This window comes from Girardinichthys multiradiatus, chromosome 20 (assembly GCF_021462225.1).
Source record: "Girardinichthys multiradiatus isolate DD_20200921_A chromosome 20, DD_fGirMul_XY1, whole genome shotgun sequence".
Classification (NCBI taxonomy): domain Eukaryota; kingdom Metazoa; phylum Chordata; class Actinopteri; order Cyprinodontiformes; family Goodeidae; genus Girardinichthys; species Girardinichthys multiradiatus.
Window position 1 is genome coordinate 17,110,959 of NC_061812.1, and position 25,044 is coordinate 17,136,002.

The following is a 25,044-nucleotide window of genomic DNA, read 5'->3' on the forward strand; positions in this document are numbered from 1 at the left end:
CTTACAGAGTGATGGCTGTGAACGGTTTCCTCTCCAACCTCTGCATTGTGTAAACACATACTTGAACACTTTAGACCTCGAAACTTGTATATTCATATGTGTTTTTAGAGGTGCTTACACTAATTATTGATCAGTTAATGACGTGTAGTTTTAGCACCAGGCTGCTAATTACCCTCTAATCCTGTGAAAAGTGAAAGAGTCTACTTAAGTTTTATAAATACAGCTTCTGCATTTTGTCTTATTTTCTGTGTGTTGTTGTTGATCTCATTGTTGCATTCAGTAACACATTAAACAACAAATTATTTCCTTAATGCACTATAAATTTGAAATAGAGGCTAATTTAGCTATATCTTACTTTGACTTGTTTTTTGTTTCGCTGCTGTTGGAAAGTCTTTTACATTTCGTTGTTGTGTCTTGAACATTTTTAGGAGGGTTTTTTGACATGTTATTATATCTGAAGTATCCATTTGTAGAATGCATTTACAACTATGCCCAAAATATGCCTACCTCCAACATATTTAGGTTTAAGCCAACTTATTTTCTTTTGTATAGGTAAAGCATTTTTTGGTATAGGTGAAGCATTGAAAATATTTTTGTGGCTTTCAGGCAGTGAGCAGACATTACTTATTTATATTGGCAACAGAAACTAATGTGTGAGAGGGCTTACCCAACAAAACAGTTCTTTACTAATAATCTAAAACAAAAACTGGCTTTAGCATCTTATTTAGCTATTAGCATTACAGAAACAACAGTCTGCATGTTCATTATTATGGAAAATGCAAATTCTAAGTTTCCATAAGACTGCCAGCATTTCCAAATCCAGCATGTTCCACTGGTCTGGTCAAGCTGACTGTTCCTGTCACCAGGCGATTTCTCACCTCATCTCTGTTAATAATACTAGTGACATATTCTAACATCGACCAACCATAGTTAATAAATGCGTTTTCTTTGAGTATGAAATATTTCCCCTCTTTGTTTAGAAACAGTATTATGGTCGTAAACAGAAACCTTTGTTTCTATTGCTTTCACTTGATAGATTATCTTCTTTTCCTTCAGGACCTTCGCAGAGAACTTCCACAGTCTGTGTCCAGAGAAGCCGTGGGTGACCAAGCTCAGCTCTGCCGGTCTGGTCTATCTGCACTTTGGCCGTCGACTGCTGGCCCTGCTGACGCAGATGAAGGAGGACGACAGGCAGCTGGAGATCCTCTTTGACAAGGTAAGAAAAGAAAGATAACAGATTTATAGCTGCCGGTATATTACCACTGATTGTATTTTATTTACTGTACTAACAGTCATTCAGAAACAGATTCTCCCATAGCGGGTTAAGAATCTGATCTGTTTAACTGAACACATTATATTTTGTTATAAAATAGAAGGCTATGATGACAGAAAGCGTTGATAATTAAATAGGAGAGGCCATTTGCTCAGATTTCAGTAAAAAGCATTCAGTTATGTTATGTTTTTTCACGATAAACAAACTAAAGCAGCAATGCCACCAAATTCCCAAAATGTTCTATTTATTAGTGTCTAATCTGCAGCCACGTGCATGTTCTCAGTTATTGTCAGTGAGGAATGATGAGGATTGAAACAATTCAATTTACCATGTTTCTGAAATCTTGGCCAACAGAAATGTTCGGCAGTAAGCATTTAAAATACCAGCCAGGTTGCTGAACCTGAGGTCAATAAAATTATTGGTGCTATTTACTCATATTGTCTTGGCTTGTCTGATGTGTCACTGTGTTTACAGCCATACATTATCATTGACACATAACTGAGGCTTTATTTATGTTGGTGTGTTTCATGTCTTTTCCTCAGCTGGTTTAGACAAACCGAACGTCTATTTTTGCCCCGGAGCTTCGTTCCGCTTGCAAGCCTCTTGCAAAATGTCAGCTCTTTGGTGATTGACCTTCCGATGTACTGAGGAATCGCACTTTCTGCCTCAAATCAGATTCTATTAGTCTCTTTTAAACCTTGCACTTGTTTTATTTACTTTTTATGTCTCATTCACAATAGAATCATGTTGGTAATCTTCTTTCCTATGCAAGTCAGTTTGGTTTTTAATGAGTTTATAAGACTAAAACAGACTTTGCGTTTAAAAGAAATTTAAACAATAGAGAAAGTGGATTCTCGTTACTGATTATCAAACTGTCACTTGTCTCTTTCACTCGTTCACAGCTGTACGAGAACTTTGTAGAGGAAGTGGATGCTGTAGACAACGGCATCTCACAGTATGACGGGGAGGCTCGTTACGCCGTCTCTTCCACGCTGAGTGCACGTGTTGCACATCTTAATCCTCGTTGGAACAGCAAGAGTCAGGATACAGAGGTGAGCACGTGACTGTGCACGTGCAATTTACTCTCACATGGAGAGCATGGAAAACGTCAGAGGTTTCCCCTACTGTTTAAAGATCAATGATTATTCAGAATGGTTGATGCATTTTGTTAATGTTTTAATTTTTACTTGTTTAATAAAGGTTGCACAGATTAGATCTATTTTAAGCAGTAAATTGAGCATATTTCATTGTTTGTTCCTAGGATTCAACACAGGAATGATCTTCTGTCTCAGATCAGACTATTCATAAATTGTCCAAGAAAAGATTTTGCTTGTTCAGTATTTTAAATATCTGGCGTATGTTCATTATCATAGTTTGTGTGTATACTTTAAGAACTGCCCACAAAAGGACCAAGAGCTCTGAAAAAGTGTGGAAATTTGCCCTAAAGAATATTTTGGAACCCTGTAAATAATTTGGCTAATCATGTCAGATTTCTCAAGCTCAAAGTTTCTTTCTTCAAATGTGTTTCATGATGGACTTATGGATCAATGTCAAGTAATATTGCTTTGGTATTGTAAGACAAAAGAGAGCAATAAAGCTTGATGAAGGAGAGGGTGAAGGATGAAGGATTGCATTTACCAGCTGGTCGACAGTGTTTTTGTGCAGGAAAATACACAAAACACAAAAACTAGCATGTTTTTTAGACTTGTTTAAAAATAAACAAAAATTATTTATAGTTCTATTTTTATTCTTGTTTGTTGAAAAAAAGAAAAAAAAAGGTATTTGGTAAACATTACATATTGATTTTTACAATTATAAATGTTATCTATACTACGTTTTTTATTTTATCATAGAATTAAGCAACAATTTAAAATAAACAACTGCTAAATTAAGTGTAATAACAGCATTATAATATAATTTGGTCTTCTGCTTGTTATAGAGCAGCAAAGGTAACAGAAGCTTCCTTTACCTTCATAAGAGCAATGTGTGGCTCTCCTTTAGTTTCCTCATCCATGACTTTCATTGTTGTGACCAGAAATATTTTCCAACGGTGAAATTTATCATCCTTGTAAAGCAAGAGAAAAGTATAGGAGGCTTCTTTCATCCAGCTGACTGCCAGTGCGTAGCAACAGGCAAGGAAGCTGCAGTTTTATCTGGCATCTCATTAAAAGCACTTTAAACCAGCAATATATTATCCATTGAAAGATTTTAGTCACTTTGAAACCATAACTTTTAAAATCCCTTGTATGCCTTGAAACCAGCAACCAACCTATGTATAGCTTGAATAAAACACTACACTACAATCCAGTATTAAACAATTTAATAAACAAAACACCATAAAAAAGCATAAATGACAGATTCAGTTTATAAATTTGAAATAGGAAGAAGTAAAGATTGATTTAACCCCACTCCATCTCCGTATCATAAAATGGACAGTTATATTTTTTACATTCCTTATATGTTCTCATGTGGTTGAACACATATCATTGAACTCTTTCGATATCCTATTCTGCCCTGGTGCATTGTTGAGTAGTTGTACATGTTCTAAGCGAAGGTTTGCAGATTTTCTGCAGTTGCCAGCTAGAGATAGAAATGGAGGATGGGAGCAATTTAACATATTTATACAGGTCCTTCTCAAAATATTAGCATATTGTGATAAAGTTCATTATTTTCCATAATGTCATGATGAAAATTTAACATTCATATATTTTAGATTCATTGCACACTAACTGAAATATTTCAGGTCTTTTATTGTCTTAATACGGATGATTTTGTCATACAGCTCATGAAAACCCAAAATTCCTATCTCACAAAATTAGCATATTTCATCCGACCAATAAAAGAAAAGTGTTTTTAATACAAAAAACGTCAACCTTCAAATAATCATGTACAGTTATGCACTCAATACTTGGTCGGGAATCCTTTGGCAGAAATGACTGCTTCAATGCGGCGTACCATGGAGGCAATCAGCCTGTGGCACTGCTGAGGTCTTATGGAGGCCCAGGATGCTTCGATAGCGGCCTTTAGCTCATCCAGAGTGTTGGGTCTTGAGTCTCTCAACGTTCTCTTCACAATATCCCACAGATTCTCTATGGGGTTCAGGTCAGGAGAGTTGGCAGGCCAATTGAGCACAGTGACACCATGGTCAGTACACCATTTACCAGTGGTTTTGGCACTATGAGCAGGTGCCAGGTCGTGCTGAAAAATGAAATCTTCATCTCCATAAAGCTTTTCAGCAGATGGAAGCATGAAGTGCTCCAAAATCTCCTGATAGCTAGCTGCATTGACCCTGCCCTTGATAAAACACAGTGGACCAACACCAGCAGCTGACACGGCACCCCAGACCATCACTGACTGTGGGTACTTGACACTGGACTTCTGGCATTTTGGCATTTCCTTCTCCCTAGTCTTCCTCCAGACTCTGGCACCTTGATTTCCGAATGACATGCAGAATTTGCTTTCATCCGAAAAAAGTACTTTGGACCACTGAGCAACAGTCCAGTGCTGCTTCTCTGTAGCCCAGGTCTGGGGAATGCGGCACCTGTAGCCCATTTCCTGCACACGCCTGTGCACGGTGGCTCTGGATGTTTCTACTCCAGACTAAGTCCACTGCTTCCGCAGGTCCCCCAAGGTCTGGAATCGGCCCTTCTCCACAATCTTCCTCAGGGTCCGGTCACCTCTTCTCGTTGTGCAGCGTTTTCTGCCACACTTTTTCCTTCCCACAGACTTCCCACTGAGGTGCCTTGATACAGCACTCTGGGAACAGCCTATTCGTTCAGAAATGTCTTTCTGTGTCTTACCCTCTTGCTTGAGGGTGTCAATAGTGGCCTTCTGGACAGCAGTCAGGTCGGCAGTCTTACCCATGATTGGGGTTTTGAGTGATGAACCAGGCTGGGAGTTTTAAAGGCCTCAGGAATCTTTTGCAGGTGTTTAGAGTTAACTCGTTGATTCAGATGATTAGGTTCATAGCTCGTTTAGAGACCCTTTTAATGATATGCTAATTTTGTGAGATAGGAATTTTGGGTTTTCATGAGCTGTATGCCAAAATCATCCGTATTAAGACAATAAAAGACCTGAAATATTTCAGTTAGTGTGCAATGAATCTAAAATATATGAATGTTAAATTTTCATCATGACATTATGGAAAATAATGAACTTTATCACAATATGCTAATATTTTGAGAAGGACCTGTAGATCCATGCATACTGAATGAAACATATGCATTACATCTAGGGCATGTAAGGCATGAAGGTTTTCCCACTGTAACATGTAAGTAAGCACTGATTTGTTTTTAGGGGTTTGTTTAGGTTAGAACTAATTTTAATTAAAAAAAAGTTCATATTCAGTTATATTTATCTTATGCTTTAACGTAATGAAAAAATGGTCCAAACTGATTGATAAATAACCTTTTACCTTCATAAAACCACCTGAAGCCACCTTTTGTTCTACTTTGATACTGGATATAAAGCTTTAACACCCAGAGGGTTCCTGTATAAAAGAAATCATACATAATTATAATGACACACATAATGAACAAGCTGTCTGGACACAAAACAGCTCAATGGGTTAAAAGCGTTGTGACTAACAAAAAAGGGTGCAAAGCAATTAGTGTCCAGAGATTCGTTTTAGAGCCGTACAGAAACAGGCTCAGCAACGACCCAGTGTCACTTTTCTGTCTCATTAGTGCAGGATGGGAATGTCTTTTGGGAATCAGCACCTGTTTTCAGAAAGCTCTCCTGATATATGTGCTGCCCAGCCTTGCAAATATGTTGACTATGGCAATGTTTTTTTTTCATTGTAAGGGCTCTCAGGGGATCTTTGGCCTATTTGTTTTTTTCACAATTCAGCTCACACAATTATTACTTTTTGTCTGGGTACTTTCCTCCAATTTCCACACCAAGCGATCCTTCTGGCAAGCCATCTCTGGGCCAGTAGAAAACTGAGACAGATTTATGGTAGACTAACCTGTGTTTGTTGTAATTGAGATACTTAATGGAGGAGATCTCCTCCATCCATGACCGCTAAAACCCACTACTGCTGCAGACCTCTCATTCAGATGCATGCAGATTAGACCTCTCCATGCCATACAGTGTGAAGCTGAAGCTGCTTGTGGATGTGTTTGAGCTGTGACCCACATCAACCCAGTTGAATTGTAGATACTGTGTTGTTGTGAAAATAATACGCAAATAACCAAAATACTTTTTAAACCTCAGCAGGTTTTTTTTTTCTCTAATTCTAAAATCACCAAAATCAGACATTTCTGTTTAACATTTCACTGGAAATGAGAGTACTTTCATTTGGAAATCTTCCATTAGGCAAACCTAAACAATTGAAAGTCTATATCAAACATGTCCATTCTTGTTAAACTCTTTGAATGTCTCGCCAAAGAACAAGTAAGAGACTTTCTAGTAATAATGATAACTTGTCAAGCTTTCCGTCTTTCTTTAGAACAAGACACAACTACAGAATCCTTATAAATATTTCATTCAGGTTCCAGATGACAAACATTGTTCGGCTCTTTTTTGACCTTTTTAAAACATTTGCCACTGTGGATTCCAGCCTATTATTAAAGCAAACAAATATCAGTATCAGACTGTCAAAATATGTTGTTGGCTGGATTAAAAATGGTTGCTCCAACAACTTTTTATGAGAAAGTTGAATGCATCTCCTCTTTTCTAGAGCTGCACAGCATAACAAATTGCAGTCGTTACTGCAATTAAGGATGGGTTTATATTGTATTGTTTATTGATATCATGAACAGTTTCTTGTTCAGGCAATTTCAGGAAAATAAATTTTAAATGGTATGCGTTAACACTTTATACGTAAAGGATCCATGTGGCCTTCTGGGTGGACTTTCACTGTTTTTGAGGCTGAAACCAAATGTAGATGCTAAAGATGCTAAAGCTCATAGTGAGTGGTGGAGACATTGTGATGAAAGAAAAGAGCGATAAACATAAAAAAGGTGGGATTGTCCTTTGAGTGTCTCTTCTGGTAAAATGAACTGGTGCTAAATTTTTTTACTTAAGTGGTCTTTATTTTCTGAGGCTAGAGAAGACTTCTGTCTGCTACTTTTATATCGTTGCTTGTTTATGAAGATGTAATTTATATGAATGTTCTTAATAAGGTCCACTGAGTAGCTTTGAAATTACTCACAAACTCATCTTTTTGCCATTTATCACAAGGAGGGTTTCAGGAAGGCCCTGAAGATGGTTGGGGAGGAGTTTTTGGACCGTCTGGATTTCTACAAGTCATCTTGGCTGCCAGCTCGAGCAGTTGTTGAGCAAGCAGTCAAAGAGAGACATAAGGTAACAGAACTGTGAATACTAAGGTTTATTTTTCTCTTCTTTTTGTTAAAGAATAAATATGTATTTATTAATGCACTAAAAACAAAAACATTAACCAGGCATGTCTGAATAGTGAGGGTATTTTGTATCACGTTTACAGTTCTTCACATACACCTATGGTGCAGTTCAGACACATCATTCACCCTCCCCCAGGCGACCCAGACATGGTTTATGAGGCCCTGGCTTCTCTCTGAGTAGCTTGCGTGGTCCAAGGATCCCTCCCGTCTCAGTGGGGGTAGCACCAGGTCCTCCACCCCTTGCTGCCAGCTCCTCGTACATTGCCATCTTCCTCTTGAAAGCCTCTACATTCGGTCTTCTCAAGGAACAGTCAGTTCCAACAGGACCATTTGCTTTGATGTTTATGGCACCAGGGATATTTTCTGGTAATCGGAGCTGTTGACCTAGGTCGACCTTCCAGGTGACATCGATCAATCCTGTTAATGGCTGCTCATTTCCCTTATTTTACAACTTGCACTTGGTAACTGTGCTAGGTTACCAAGGTTACCACTTCTGTTCAAGAAAAGTATAATACATGTGACACAAATAATTGACTGTCCACAATTCATCTAAAATGTTATAAGCTTCGTTAATGAGTAATGCGTTTGCGGGGGTCAGTAACAGCATACAATTCGGCAAGGCTGAATAATCAAATTATAAAAACTAATCAATTAATTTAACCCAACTGTCCCTAATGCTGAGACTGGGGAGTTCAAAGTGAAGGCTCTGGGTTACGGAGAGTGTTTAATCCACCCGTTCAGATTGAATCTTTCAGGTGGCAACGAGTTGATTTCTCGGGCGGAAGATAAACTGAAATCCGCAGTTCCCTTTCTCTAAGGTGACAAGCACTGATGTCTCAAGTCTTGATGATCAGAAGCACTGCTGACCTTTCCCTTTTTTACCTTTGGACTTTCCGTAAGTCTAAGCCATCCTAGTTCCTTAATTCTCAGCATCTGCTGTATTCTCAGCTTTCTTCGTATTCGATTTTCCTTTAAATAATGATTTAATTTCTTACAACACAGTTGCTTAGTTGCTTTACAACAGCATTGATCTTCATTTACAGATCAATCAATTCAATTCAAAAATACTTTATTAATCCCAAAGGGAAATTAAATGTAGCTCATTATGAAGGTTTCTTCAAAGAGCCGTTGTAGATGCTGATGGCTGTGGGCAGGAAGGATCTCCTGTAGCGCTCCGTCTTACAGCAGATCTGAAGAAGCCTCTGACTAAAGACACTCTGTTGTTGTAAAACAGTCTCATGAAGAGGATGCTCAGGGTTCTCCATAATGTCCTTCATTTTATGAAGAATCCGTTGTTGGGGGTTATGATTATTGATTGATTAATCTTGATCAATAATTATAATTACAAATCATAATTTGACAAAATCAATTTCTTAACCAAAATCCTCATTTATGAATCGAGACCAGAGATGTTTCTGGTGTTGTAATTGCGGCTCAACGCCTTTGACAATTACAACCGTTAAATACTCAGTAATAATTAATAACTATTACCGGAGATGTCACTGTTTAATCGGCCGTTTCTGCCGAAACGTGTGGAACTTTTAACCTTATCTTGACTGACAAATCACTTTTTGCACACAATGAACACAAAACGCTCTCTTTTTATCTATGTGAATATTTATTAATCTTCACCTACTCAACATGCAAAATTCTACATAACAAGGGTAACACATCTAAATAAGCAAAATAAAGAACATAGCAGTGGGTGTTGAATCAACCAGCATTTATGGCAAAATTGAGAATATGGTGAAGAGGTATGGGGTGAGTGGAGAGTGGGCGGGGGCGCAACTCCAACTGTACTCAGTGATGTCTTGATCATAAAACTTCCCCCAACTCCTGAGCAGACAAAGAGTTATAAACCTTTTGGCGGCAAGCTAGCAAGCAGTGAGATTGGAGACAAATGAAAATGGAGAATTTTACCATGAGGTGATTTTAACAGTCCAGTCTTACCACACACCTGCGTTGACTCTCATGTGGTAAAACACGCACAGAGCTATGAACGTGGCGGCTCCAGATATCAAAATAACACATCAAAGTTTCAATAACAAGGTTACATGCACATATCGTTCAGAACACATGAGATCATAACTAGCGATTCTGATCGCTTCTACAACCTCTGACCCTGCCCAGGCCTTCTAATAAAGAAATAAAAATAAAGGATGGGTTTTACTTGGTGAAGTTTCCTTCTGGGTCAGTGAGTGGGAGGGAAAGATGGGGGTTGAAGCGTTGTGCGCGTCCGCAGCTCAACTCCAGGAAAGCGGTCAGTCCCGTCCTTTGGCCTTCTTGACGAAAAGGAAAAATATGACCTGACCATCAAAGTTGACTTGGGATGAAAACACGGTGGCGGTTTGTTCCTCAAACTCCGTGTTTTTAGTTACGTGTTAAACTCACGTCTTTGATCGGCAAAGTGAAATTTCTGGCCTTCCTAGTCCAGAAACCTCAGTTATGAATTGTTCGATGGCCAACGAGAGAGAATAAATGAAGACTCCACGTGGGATCTCTTCTTCTCCAGATGATGCTTCAGTTGCGTGGTAACCGTGTCAAGATTTCCAGCTGAAGGCGGGGTTTTCAACATGGAGGCCTCCATATATAGCGCCCTGTGACGTCAGACTTGGGGCGTGTCATATCAGCCGCTATGTCCTGGATACAAAATGGCCGAAAGCACCAGGAGGCCTAGTGTCTGTGCCAGTAGTCCAATATTCAGCAACAAGTGGTCCAACACCGTCTTTCCACAATGATCTCCAGAGGTTCCAGAGGAGTCCCCAGAACAGAGCCAGCCTTCTTTATCAGCTAGTTGAGCTTTTTTAAGTCCCTGGCTCTGATGCTGCTTCCCCAGCAGATGATGGTAGAAGAGATCACACTCTCCACAACAGACTTATAGAAGATATGCAGCATCTTGCTGCAAACACCAAAGGATCTAAGCTTCCTCAAGAAGTACAGTCTGCTCTGTCCCTTCTTGTAGATGTCTTCACAGTTGCATCTCCACTCTAGCCTGTTGTCCAGGTGAACACCGAGGTATTTATACTCCTCCACCATCTCCACTTCTTCTCCCATGATAGAATTAGTTTTTACTTATTCCTGTTTCTCTTAAAATCTACAATCATCTCCTTTGTTTTAGTCACGTTCAAGATGAGATGATTGTTTCCACACCATGCCACAAAGCGGTCCACCACCTTCCTGTACTCATCTTCTTGTCCATCTCTGATCCACCCCACGACTGCAGAATCATCCGAGTATTTCTGCAGATGACAGGAGTCTGTCTTGTACTGGAAGTCTGAGGTGTACAGAGTGAAAAGGAATGGTGAGAGTACAGTCCCCTGTGGTGCTCCTGTGCTGCTGACTACCTGGTTAGACTCACAACCCTTCAGTCTCACAAACTGTGGTCTGTTTGTCAGGTAGTCTTTGATCCAGGAGATTGTTGAGGCCTCCACCTGAGTCTTCTGGAGTTTCTGACAAAGCAAATCAGGTTGGATTGTGTTAAATGCACTGGAGAAATCAAAGAACATGATCCTCACAGTGCTACTGGCTTTGTCCAGATGACAGTGGGTTTGTTGAAGCAGGTGTATGATAGCATCTTCAACTCCAACTCCACAGCGATAAGCAAACTGAAGGGGGTCCTGATGGTTTACTGTGTGCTTACTCAGGTGGGCCAACAGGAGTCTCTCTAGGACCTTCATGATGTGGGATGTCAGGGCAACAGGTCTATAGTCATTGAGGACTGATGGATGAGTTTTCTTTGGTACCGGAACAAGACAGGAGGTCTTCCACAACACCGGAACCTTCTTCTGGGCCAGGCTAAGGTTGAAGAGGTGCTGCCGAATCCCACAGAGCTGCTCTGCACAGGCCTTCAGGACTCTAGGGCTGACATGATCTGGACCTACAGCCTTATTCCTATTCAGTCTCTCCAGTTGTCTCTTCACCTGACTTCTTGAGACACACAGGTGGAAAGAGGTGGCAAAGGAAGCATCAGCATCTTCTGATATGGTTGAAGGAAAACATGTAGAAGCAGAAGAGTCTAGGGCTGAGGTGGAAGATAAAACATTTGAGGTGTTAATGGACAGCTGTGGGTCAAAGGAGGGTGGGATGGGATCACTTTTTACATTCAATCTTTATATTTAAACCTTACAGCTGATTAACTTCATGTCTTTTACCTATCAAGTTTTAGTATCAAAATTTAATAGAAGTATTGCTATTAAATTTCATCGCATTTCTATTCATCAGATTAAACGAATCACAAGAATTACTCTTGTCCTTATTTCTTATTCATGTATGACACTCATGTATTTCTCATTTAATCGTGTAATTCATGTGATAGTTGAGACTCATTTAATCATATGTGATTTCTAAATCTGATCGTGGTTACTTGGGCCTCCCCATTCTTCTCAGCTGCAGAAAGTGAGCATTCCAGTCTTTAATTGAATGTGAGGTTTTAATACTTTCTTGCATGGATACGTGCATAGATCTCCCCTAATTTTAACAATGTCTTCACTCCTCTCCTGTTTGATTAAGTAAGAAGTTTGATTTTTCTTTTTTTTCTTCAAATTGGTGATCTGATTGGTTGAAGCTTGCCAAAGACGGGCTTCAAAAACATATGGTTCAGTTTTGTCATCTGCCAAGAGTTTTCCTTTTTTCACGTTCCTTCATTAGCTTCTTGGACAGCTCTCGGTAGCTACTGTCTGATATGGTAGGTTGGGAAGAAAATAATATTCACTGATAAAAGTTTCCCTCTCTGTTGTTTCTAGGTTGATCCCAGTGGGGAGGTGCTGCTGTTCTCTCAGGGTGGCTGTCCGTGGAAGGAGCATTTGTTTGCACTAGAGAGAGAACTCAATGTGGAGACTGTCATCAAATTTGTCATTTACCCAGACCAGAACGGCCAGTGGCGGGTCCAATGTGTCCCTGCAGGGCTCAACACCTTCCAGAACAGGTATGTATGGATGGATGGATGGATGGATGGATGGATGGATGGATGGATGGATGGATGGTGTGTAAACAGTCACAAGTGCGACCTGAACCAAGGTCTGTTTTCATTTTTTGTTAAAGGTCATTTACAGGCCATATATGTTGTTTGTGGCACAGCTTTGGATTGTATAAGTGTAGGGAAGATCTCAGAGAAGTTACTTTTGCAGAAATCAAGCACCTTACACTCTCAGAAGTGTTGGGACTCTGACTCGCACAGAAACTTTCCCACAGAATAATTTTATAAGATGGTGTTTCAGGCACACCTTGAAGAGTTTTCTTCATGTGTGGAAGTGACTTTAGCTCTGGTGACAGAGACAAACGATGGAATATGATTTACCTTTAATACCTAGTGGACCATTTGACAGCACCTCACCAAGCGTGAACATGTTATCCAGTGAGAGCCTACCTCCTACAAAGACTTAATAACTTGTTTTTTACTCCTTTGTGATGAGGTAATATCTTAGTCAGGACAACAGTTTTGCTCTCAGTGCTCTCTAAGGAGCTGAAAGATGTAAACACAATCAGCACTTTGATGATGCCACCAGAGTGTTTTTTTCCACGCACACACCTTCATTCAGGTACATATTTTTGACTCAATGCTGTTAATTAAACCCAGTGCTTCAAATGAAGTTAGACAACGCATTTCCTGCTTGACAGCTGCATTTTCCTAGAGCTACTACCTAAACGTGTTAGAGTTTTCATCAATATTAATGAGTGTGGGATTTATGCTCTGTTAAGCAATACATTAGCATATTCTGCCATTATCTCATCATCTTGTTCAGAATGTGAATGGCATTCAAACTGAATTTTGACGTAAATATATGTAGAGCTGCACAATATATGGAATTACAATGGTTATCGCAATGTATGCAAGATCGCAATTGCAAAGGACTGCTTGAATGCAATATTTGTTAGGCTATAGTATTTACTGTGCCATGCCTTAAGACTCTGCTTTGCAATAATGTATTTGTCTATTTGGATGGAATTTAACTGCGCTTCATGCCCTCATATGATGCGGATCTTCGTGACCACGATCAGAGAGCTCAGAGATAGTGTTGTAGTGATGGAAAAGAAAGATGGCAGTTGATTGTAATCTCTATGATCATTACAATATTTAGCAGTAATATCACAATATCATGTTTTCCTGATATCATGCAGCACTACAAAATGTTGTAAAGTAAAACCGACATCATTTATGTTGCTAAAGGAAAGTTTATTTTTGTTTGGCTTGAATGTCTTTATTTATTGGAAAACAGAAAAACAACACAGTACATATTGTAGTTGTTGTATTGTCTAGTTGGATATCAAATCAACAAAGCTCTTAATAGTAATCACTTCATTTTAAAATAAATTACCAGCATTTAAAAATATTCCAATTCAGATAGATTAAGCATTTACATTTAAACCTTTGTATGATTTATTTAGTTTATGTCGCTTCCAACAGGAATTGAATTTTCAGTCTCTTCTGATAAATTATTAGCTTATTTCTGGTGCTTGCTGAGGTGCAGCAGCTCATGTCAGTGCAGCTGTCTCTGGACAGTTTCTGTCAAACTGGCATTTTGTTTTAGGACTGTTTCAACATTTTACTCATTTTTGTTCAAGTCTGCAAACCATGCTCTTGGCACATGGTTGGTTTGGCTATGATTGACTATTAATAAGTGCCAAAGGCAATTATTAACAAAGTTAGTAATTTTAATTAAAATGAACAACTCTGGGCATCACCTGATTATCAGACATTAGTAGTCAAACAGCTCTCAGTCTCTGTCAGTTATTGTTTTATGAATACCTGCCTGGTGAGGTTTGGTATTATAGAACACAAGGTGTTATCGTGACCTGTTCTAATGAACAGTGGAGCAAGTCCAATGGTTAGTGAGTTTAGCAGGTCGAATGAACAGAAGACGTGGTGGCTGGGACAAGCGTCTGCCTCGGACTGGCGCAGGTGGGTGCATCGTGGACAGCTGCGGGTAAAGAGGAAGAATTCTGCTCTGCGCAGGAGTTTTCTAGCTCTATGACGTCACAAGGATTCTAGCTATTAAACTTGAAGGTTGAACGCATAATGCTGCTTACTTTTTAGTTTGGAGGTTTGTGTTGGCAAAGATTAATTTAGTTTAGCTAAAAAATCTGTGATGCCCAAGAGACAATCTCAAGTTATTTTTTTTGCCTTTATCGCTTGGAAATGTTTAAAGGTAAACCTCATAAAAGTTGATAAGACTGGTCCAAATTCATTAAGCTAATCGGTGAAAATGACAGCAGATAATATTGTGAAAAATGAGGAAAGAAAGAAAGCCAAATAATGTAGTTGGTGAGACTGTGTGCTTTTTGTTTTATATCAATGTGTCCAAATCTTGGTAATGACATTTAGTGAAACTGAATACAGTGTTTTATTTCTGATGTTACTTAGTAACATAGCTCTGAAGGAATCTGCAATATTATTTTTTTTCTGAAATTCAGTGGAAATGTAAAGCGTAAATAAAGCTGTCCTAGTAGGATTATCCTGAAATTTCCTCATCTGCATCTTAAAGCTCAAACTATAGTTTGCAGAGAGGTAACAAAGAGATGAAAATGATCACAATTTACAAAGGTATCAGTTGGAAGACATTTATCTTCCGACTGGAAGTAATATTACTGTTTGAGAATGTCCCAGTCGGAGTAACGAACATAATCTGATTGACACAGAATCTGTGGAGGGACCTAAGATTAGGGTGATGACAAGGAGGCCTTCCAATCTTAAAGACTTGGAGCTCATCACCATAGATGAAGAAAATACCAGTAGAAACATGTAAAAAGTTGCTCAACAGGTAACGGAAGGGCTTGATTGTTGTAATGCCAATAATATAAATTAATTGATTATTGATAAGGGAATAAATAATTTTGACATACCAATTTTTAACTTAACAGTTAAATATATTTTTTTTCAAAATTGACTTCTATTATGTTTTATTTTCTTTTGAGAGGTGGCTGACTCATTTCCTATCAGAATCAAACTTTTTGGTTGAATGAAAATCGTAATCTACATACAGTATGAAATATTTTGGGATTAACTGTATGACCAGACAGAGACTTGCCCAGAGACCGAGGACACTGCAAGAATTTCTGGCTGGTACTTGTGACAATGATCCTCCGTATTCTTTGTATGTCTAGACTAAGAAGTAGGGCTGAAAAAAAAAGTACAATTTTATTCCAACAAATAAAATACAAGCCTTGTTCAAATATTTTTAAACCCTGTATGAGAATGTGATATAGTCTTATAAAGCCTGGAGACACTTACATTTTTAGGTTGCAGTACCAAATGTGTATTTGGCACAAAAATAACACTGCAACTCATCATCAACTTGGTGGTAGCGCCATCATGATCTGGGATTGCTTTTTTTCTGATGGAACTGGGTCTTATGTCAAGGGTAGTGAAATTATGAATAGTTCAGGGTTTTTGTGTTCTTGAATTGTACCTGATCATACCCAACATCATTGGCTAACAGTTGAAGCCACCCGGTGCAAAATATAAGCATGGACAATTAATTTGTTTTAAGGTATAATACAGTTTCACAACTTCAAAAAGTTTTAAATATAGCAGTTCTTAACTTTAAAATCTTTTTAATTACCAGCCAATGACACCACAAAGAATTATTCAGTTGCATGTAGATTAGAGTACAGTGGCTTTCTCTTTCCATCACCGCTGTTTGTCTTAGCCAAGAGAGGACAAAGTCCCTTAATTTGGAACTGTTGGAAACTGGACATTTTCCAAACATATGTGATTATAAATGTTTGAGACTCTGTTCATCTAAACGTTTGTCACGTTTTTGTAGTTTTCTGACCTGCCAATGCTGATCATGAGTACTATGATTCAAAAACAGTGTTGAAAATATTTTCTAATTGTTTTCATGCTGTGATGATCAATGATTATTTGTATCAGTATTAAAGAAGATGAATGAGAAAGCAGACATTGTAAAACAGGGTTTTACTGTTGTTTTAAAACAAAGCAACACAAATTGAAACTGTCAAGTTGTAATTTTTTGCTGGATTTTGCATTTTAAATTGGCAATCAGCACGGATAGCGTAGCTGGCACTACAAAAGTAGCAGTCTCCTTGTGTACTTATCTTTATTGCCTGCTAGCCTCCCTAGTGTAAAAACTATTGTGCATGTTCTCCTGCCTCCCTTTCCGGTGTCCTCTCCTCCAGTTGGTTCAAGGTGTAGCCCAATCTGTTGATGTCTGCTTCCAGCTGTTTCTAGCCCCGGAACCGTTTTCCTTGAAGGTTCTCAGTCAGTTCTTGCCTGGTGATGTTATTAATGGGCTTGCGTAGAGAATGGTGAATATGTTGCCAGCATTTTGGAAAATTTCTTCTTCCACAGGCAGGTTATTATTTATCTGTGCATCCTCTCACTTGATTCTAAACATGACACTGACACTAAAACTACCTGACTTTGAGTCCTCTGTAGTAAATAACAGCATCAGCACCAAAGAGTGTTGTAGTTACTGCCGGCTGGTAAAACTTAGGGCTTTATCCTCAAAAGGTTTCCGTGTACAAACTGTTTGCCTCCCCAAAGCTGATCTGCAAATGAGGTGGTAATCGGTTTGCGTGTATAAAATCAGCTTTTTAGCGTGTTTGTCTTCATGAATATGCAAAATGCATGATAATGACCCAGACAAGCAAATTTATGGGAAGGGGATATGCAAATGTATTCCCTTACCACCCGCAATGCGATTTATCAAACCGGAAATGAATTACGGTGCTGTTTTTGCGTCTAGATATAGCGTGTTTGCGATGCAGGTACTAACTGGGGTGCAAAAATGTCTGCTGTCATTGTGGCCAGAAGGAGGCATAGATTGCAGAGCAACTGGACATGGATCAGTTGAATTACGTGTTTTGAATGTGAACATAGACCAGTAGAGGGTTTTAGTGAAAAAATTATTTTGTGTCACAAAAAAACAATTTAAACAATCAAACAGATTGTATACCGGTAAAATACTGGCAAACAAACCAAAGGAATTCAGCAAAATTGGAAAATAATTTGTTTATGTATCTAACTGTTTCTTTGCACGACAGTTATGTGACGTTATGTTCTAAAATTAACAAAGCTATAATATACAGATACCCAACTCCTTTAACAAACGATGAGAAAGGGTAACAAACTGTAACAGTCCAGAAAAGTAGGAGCAGAACGGAACAGAAGGAACAAAATCAGCACAACAACCCCTGCATGTTCAAATCTCCAAAGCAGAGAGGATTTGTTTGCTTTTCCTCTAGTTCTGCTGGGGGCAGTAGCAGCTAGGCAGTAGCACATGCAATTTTCTCATTTAAATAGGGCGGTTGGCACCTCTTTTGCACCTGTTATCCATTGCACGTGCAATCTTTTAAATTCGTACGCAGCGCACCCACTTACTGCACATGCACATGTATAAGCAATTTAGCACCCCCTATTTGGGATCTTTTAAGATCAGGCCCTTGGTATGGTGTTCACTGATCTGAAAAAGATTAGCTTTTTAAGTTTCCACCTGGCCAGTCGCTGATCAGGGTCTTCAAGCCGAAAATTGTTGGGCCCTGGTGGGCCAATCTTTTGCTGCATCTCAAATGTTTGTCCTGTGCAATAGCTTATTTACTTGCCCATCAGCAGTTTGTTGAGTACACAAAGTAGCTCCTATCTACACACACACCCACACACCCACACACACACACACCTGTGCTCACTTGTTTGTCAAAACAAAAAGCAAAGCATTTTAAACTACTTTATTTTTACTTTACCAGTAAAATGTTATTTTTGCAGCAGTATTTGTTGCATCAGCTATTGTTACTGCCACCAACATGCTTTTTAAATATCAGTAATTTGATTATGTTATTCACTTTTACCTTTTTGTTTAAACCTGTTTTAATAATACAATGGAAGGCTGGTATTTTTGTTTATGGTTATGAATCTGTCAGAATATCATGGGTGAGTCTATGCTTTCTATTGCCAAGAAGATAACACAGTTTCAGCACAGTAGCATTTAAAGAATAGTTTGTGAGTGAAGATCACGAAATATTTCAATTTTAATAAAAAATGTATTTGTACTATGAAATAAAATCTGTAAGTAACATTAAATGTTGGTAGGTTTAAATACATGAATAACACAAAGTAAGTTTTCTTTGTCCATGCAGTATCTTTGGCATCTGTTGCACAGTTATTCAGGGGTGCTTGGTTTCTTTTTTATAGTTGTTGCCATGACCTCTTCCTGGAATTGAGCCCATGTTGTCACTCTAGATAGCATTTCTAACCTCTTCACTGCACCGTTCTTTAAATATCTTTCTCCTATACCTGTTATGGACTCAGACATTGCTGGTCTAGGTGTCTGATTCGCAGGGCTCATTACTGATTGTGAGAGTTTCATGAAAGCAGCAGGGGACCAACTGAGCAAATCCCGCTCACAGGAAGTTGAAAAGATTTTAATTTTTCTTCTGCTCTGACCAGTTGGTGCGATGGTTTTTCCTTTTATTTTCACCTCTTTCCACTAGCTCCCGTTTCTCCAGCTTTCCAATTAGTGTTTTTTTCTTTTCTTCTGCTTCTTTTCTCCTCCTTTCTCCAGTGAGTTTTCTGTGTCTGTCCCATAATTATCATCTTACATTTCATCACTCCTCAGCCTCCCTGGTAAGGCCTACGCCAGGGTATTGGAGAGGAGAGTCCGACCGATAGTCGAACCTCGGCTTCAGGAGGAACAGTGTGGTTTTCGTCCCAGCCGTGGAACACTGGACCAGCTCTATACCCTCTACAGGGTGCTCGAGGGTTCATGGGAGTTTGCCCAACCGGTTCACATGTATTTTGTGGACCTGGAGAAGGCATTCGACTGTGTCCCTCGTGATGCCCTGTGGGGGGTGCTCCAGGAGTATGGAATCGGGGGCCCTTTATTAGGGGCCATCCGGTCCCTGTACGAGCGGAGCAGGAGTTTGGTCCGCATTGCCGGCACTAAGTCGAACCTGTTCCCAGTGCATGTTGGACTCCGGCAGGGCTGCCCTTTGTCGCCGGTCCTGTTCATAACTTTTATGGACAGGATTTCTAGACGCAGCCAAGGGCCGGAGGGGGTCTGGTTTGGGGACCAGTGGATTTCGTCTCTTCTTTTTGCGGATGACATGGTCCTGCTGGCCCCCTCTAGCCAAGACCTACAGCATGCGCTGTGGCGGTTTGCAGCCGAGTGTGAAGCGGCTGGGATGAGGATCAGCTCCTCCAAGTCCGAGGCCATGGTACTCGACCGGAAAAGGGTGGCTTGTCCTCTTCAGGTTGGAGGGGAGTTCCTGCCTCAAGTGGAGGAGTTTAAGTATCTCGGGGTCTTGTTCACGAGTGAGGGAAGAATGGAGCGGGAGATCGACAGACGGATCGGTGCGGCTGCCACAGTAATGGGGGCGCTGTGCCGGTCCATTGTGGTGAAGAGAGAGCTGAGCCGAAAAGCAAAGCTCTCAATTTACTGGTCGGTCTACGTTCCTACCCTCACCTATGGCCATGAACTTTGGGTCATGACCGAAAGAACGAGATCATGGATACAAGCGGCTGAAATGAGCTTCCTCCGTAGGGTGGCCGGGCACTCCCTTAGAGATAGGGTGAGGAGCTCGGCCATCCGGGAGGGGCTCGGAGTAGAGCCGCTGCTCCTCCACATTGAGAGGAGCCAGTTTAGGTGGCTCGGGCATCTATACCGGATGCCTCCTGGACGCCTTCCTCGGGAGGTGTTCCAGGCACGTCCCACCGGGAGGAGGCCCAGGGGACGGCCCAGGACACGCTGGAGGGACTATGTCTCTCGGCTGGCCTGGGAACGCCTTGGGCTCCCCCTGGAGGAGCTGGAGGAGGTGTCTGGAGAGAGGGACGTCTGGGCGTCTCTGCTGAGTCTGCTGCCCCCGCGACCCGGTCCTGGATAAGCGGAAGACGACGGACGAACGAACGAACATTTCATCACTTTTTTCCATCCGTCTTGCTCCTTTCTAGTAATCCTTTTTTCTCTCCTCCAATTCCTCTTCTTCATCTACTATCTCACTTCCTCAGCCTTCACACTTTCTGCCATTCCCCTCTTCATCCTCCTGCTAGACATTTTTCCCCACCTCTGCAGAATCCTATCCGGCAGCAGTCTGTTTGAACTTGAGACAGGCACCTGTTTGTGGCCTCGGAGCGCCTCGAAGACTTAATTTAATGCCAACATGCTTGTTGGTTGGGAGCAACATGAGAACAATGGCTTCTAAGATGGATTAAAATAAAAAACATAGCTCCAGATGGCTCTTCTCTGGGTGGCCTGTTTCCTCCCGGTAGGCTTGTGTCGACTCTGCGAAAGGGGTGTTTTTATCGCCTTTATCCCTGCTACTGCACCTGGGGCGAAAGAGGTCTATTTTTATCTGCATCACATTGCTAAGGAAATGTGAGCTAGCAGAGGGAAGATGGGAGTGAAAGCATTCTTTCTTTAGAAATGTCCTGTACACTACTGTATGTGCTGAACGCTACTATAGCATCCTGAGGCAATGCAACTTTTCTGCCAGAGGAGTAGCTGCTGTCACTTATCTGCAGTGGCCTTATGTTACCAAAGCATTTGATTATTTTTTTTGTTGTCTTTCCCCATACTGATTTTTTTTCAATACTTTTTTAGCAATTATGCCAATAAATGGAAAAAAAAAAAAACATTAGTGTGAAAGCTAAATATAATGTATATAAATGTTTTCTCTATTTTGCTTTTTTCGTCACACTAAAATGTTTCAGATCATCAAATACATTTTAGAGATTCAGGTTATACAAAAGGCTGTTTTCAAATGATGATTTCATTCATTAAAGGAAAAAGCTATCCGAACCAACCAGACCCTATTTGAACAAGTATTAACTTCTTGTTTTTCTTCTGCTGTTACATGATCTATATTATCTTCTGTATCTGGTAATAACTTTTCCATTTTAGGGAGGCTGTCTCACAAGGACTCATTTGTGTCCAAAAAGTGAATTTTAAAATGATCAGCTTGAAAAGCAATGCAAGGCCCATCTACAAATTGTAATACTCCATGTTTTTAGGGTTTCTGGCTTTGAAATATGGCATTTGTTCTTTAAAGTTTAGGAATTACCACTCTGTATTTACCTACTTTATGCACATCATATTGGAACTTTACTATCCACCTTTCTCCTAATGAATAAAGCACAAAAGAAATGCTCACATTTGTTCATGAAATTACCATTAGTGCAGTAACATACATGCACTTCAGAAAGGCAAATGAATGAACTATAATTAATTTCTATAATGAGAGTTATTGTTTGGTTAAATACATGAAATATTTTGATGTTTAAATGTATATATGTTATGTACCTTTATACTAAAAGCTGATATTCCTATAGATGAAGGGCAACGATAAGGTCAAGTACTGCATAATGTCACTAATTGTGTGCAGTTTTAAACGAATAATTAAGGTTCTCTTCTCTCCAGTGCATCTACATTAAAATAATGTGTATTTTTTAATGAATCGCTTTGTATCTGTTGAGATTTGACTGTGGGGGTCTTCTCCTATGAGATGATAATTTGCTAATTGAGGTCATATTTTTAGATTGGTCATCTTGAGAAAAGGAGCTTCCTGGTCTGTCATAACAGCAGCAGCAACAGTCATTCCCCTCCCGCTTCCAGTTCTTTGCTCATTACCATCCCTGTTGACCTTTCCTCTGAGCCTGTCTTCCAGCCATACTGTGGGGCAATCGATTTGTTGATTCTTTAACAGAGATTATTCAGCAGCTTTGCCATGCTCCACACCTTAGGTGGTCGTGTGACAATCCTAATAGGTGTGAAACTATGTATTCTTGAAAGTAAAGAGTATATTTACATGGAGCTGATTTATAATTTAAGAGATGTTACCTATATTTAGAAAATGGCAGAATGTTTGAGATGCAGACATTTTAAATCTGAGATGAAAAGCTCCTCACAGCAACTGTGTTTGACTGGTGTGTCAGCTTATTTTTAACAGTTTAAATGCATACATCCCTAATTCATCCCAAATTCAAGTAAAAATAGATGTTGGGCCATTTTCTCTCAGGGTTTTGATGCATTCAATTTAAAGCCTGCTTAAGAGACAGTTAAAATTGATGAAGTGAGTAGTGAAATGCAGAGTCAGAATTAAATAAATGCAAAAATTGCTAAACATATCAGTCCATTGAGGAAGACTGGAAACTAACATAATGGAGATTATATCCCCATCAAGTAGAAATGACACACGGATGTGCGCAGACTCGAAATAACTAGTAATGCATTTTAAAGTATTGCCCATGCTGTTAACAGGCGTGTGTATTACATGCAGTAGGTGGTAAATGAGCTGCTCCACATTTTCTGAATTGTCAGCTTCTATACGCCTCATCTGGAGATGCTTCGTGAAGGTCAGCTCATAAACCCTTGCAGAGACAATATTTTTCCGTACTTTGTAAGATTGCTTGTTGACTCCAACACAGTATGACTCTGCTGCTACTTTGTCGACTCGTAATTTTCCACATTGCTGGAGAACAATAAAGCTGACTTTTTATTGCTGTATTTGCTGGCGTTGATGCTAGATTTGCTGTGTGCAAAGGTTCTTTTCACATATTGCATTTGAAGGCAGCTGCTCATCTCTTGTTTTTCTGGTCATCGAATTTGAAATGAGGAGGACAATGCAAGTTGCTGTGCAAAGCGATGCGGAAATATTGGTGGGAATTCAATTTTAATGTCATTTTCATGGCTTTTTATTTCTGTTTTTCACTTGATAATTATAAGATTCGTGGTAAAAAGTACACCGTGTTTCTTTTTGTTTTTATGAATTAGGACAGAATAAAATATAAACTCATTTACCTCCTGAAACATCTTAAAATTGTGTCTTGCTAAAAATGCATCATAAAACATTGTAGAACCACCTTCAGCAGCAATATCTTGTAAAAATGATCTTGTTTGTGACCGGATAATTCTGACATTGAATAAAATCATATAATCTTAATTTATACCTTGTTACAACATGGCTCCAGTTCAGCCATTTTTGCATTCATTGAATCATAGTTATGTGGTCTGGTCACCATATATCAAACTTTGTCTCAGATATTGCAATGTTCTTTTAGCGTTTCTAAATGACTAATTGGTAAAAGTATTAAATTTGCTTGGATGATTTTGCAGGTCTGGGAGAATGGGGAAAAAACAAAATGGTCTTGATAAATATCAGTATTTAAATGTTATTTGTCCCATTATCTACATGATAAATATCAGAATCTCTTGGAGTAAGTTGGACACAAATTATGAGTTATCAACGTATAATTGTGTACTAGTCAGGGTGGATATACATTTTGAGCTTTTATTGATTATTTCATTTTTTTCCCAGGTTAAAATTTTTATACAATAAAAATGTTAAACATTTTAAAAACAAGAATAGATCTACCACGTTGCTGAATTTAGATTTTTTTCTAATTCACTCAGGGGCGCATTTTACTTGGCTGTCCACCTTGGTGAAGTTTGACTACCACTTGAAGATATAAAGAATCTTTCTCGCTGTAACTGATGGACTATATAGTGTTAAAAATGGTAATTGATGGACAGCAAAAACTGCAGGTCTTCACATTTAGAGGTCTGTATTCAGCTACTGGGTGTTGTTACTTAAAAGTACCTGAAAAATCAGTTGTATAAGTTGATACCTAATATTTATTCACTGGTCAACTTGTTCGCTTTTTAGCATTTCTTATTCCAGATTTGGTTTTTGTTCTGTTATTTTGATGTGTTAAATGTGTCTTGTGTTACAAAAATGAAAGGTAAACAAACATGAAGTAACCAGCTGACCATGTGGCGTCCATCTGTTTAACCAACTCACCCTTCTGTCCCCATGTTCCCAGGCTGTCCCTTCCGGAGGAGTGGCGTGGTGTGCGAGATGAAGCGCTGTCGGAGCTCAGTGGCATTAAGGGTGGCATCTTTGTCCATGCTGGAGGATTTATAGGCGGCAACAAAACTCAGGAAGGAGCCCTGGAGATGGCCAGAAGGACCCTGCAGGCTGCCGCCCAGTCACCTGCTAACGGAAGCAACTGAACGTTCAGAGAGATTAGCCAACCTTCAGCCAGTGTTTCATAGAGTATCAACGATTAATGTGTTAGTTTAGATTGGAATGGTTTTGTTAAATCCTGTTCTCTCTACCTGTTCTGTGTACCGTTTGTGGTTGTCCTTCGTGATACAGACCTGTTTCTGGTTTCCTTTTTGGTATTTGTATTTACTGCTGGGTTAAAATCATCAATAAACAAACTGTATTTCTCACTCTGCTCCAATCTTTTGGTTTCACCTCAGCTGAGTTAATATGTTGCCATCTGATAGATCACCTCCTGCATCTTCAAAGCCTGTGAATGCCATGGCCTATCCTTAAAGGGATGATTTCTATACACGCACCTGGACGGTGGTTCTTCCTTTCATTTCCAGCGTTGCTGACATTAACCACATGACAACAAAGAGATTCAAACCCCACTTCCTCAAGCTCCAAGATCAAAGC

At 39.6% G+C, this 25,044-nt stretch overlaps 1 protein-coding gene across 1 annotated transcript in view; it reads left to right on the forward strand.

Annotated features, from left to right (window-relative positions):
- Positions 1-24,815, forward strand: part of myg1 (myg1 exonuclease) — a 34,742-nt gene extending 9,927 nt beyond the window's left edge. Inside the window, exons 3-7 of the mRNA XM_047346664.1 lie at positions 1,057-1,216; positions 2,176-2,325; positions 7,457-7,579; positions 12,378-12,559; positions 24,404-24,815. Of these exons, the coding sequence (XP_047202620.1) occupies positions 1,057-1,216; positions 2,176-2,325; positions 7,457-7,579; positions 12,378-12,559; positions 24,404-24,593 (805 nt within the window). The 3' untranslated portion in view covers positions 24,594-24,815. The remainder of the gene's footprint in view (positions 1-1,056; positions 1,217-2,175; positions 2,326-7,456; positions 7,580-12,377; positions 12,560-24,403) is intronic.
- Positions 24,816-25,044: the final 229 nt, after the last annotated feature.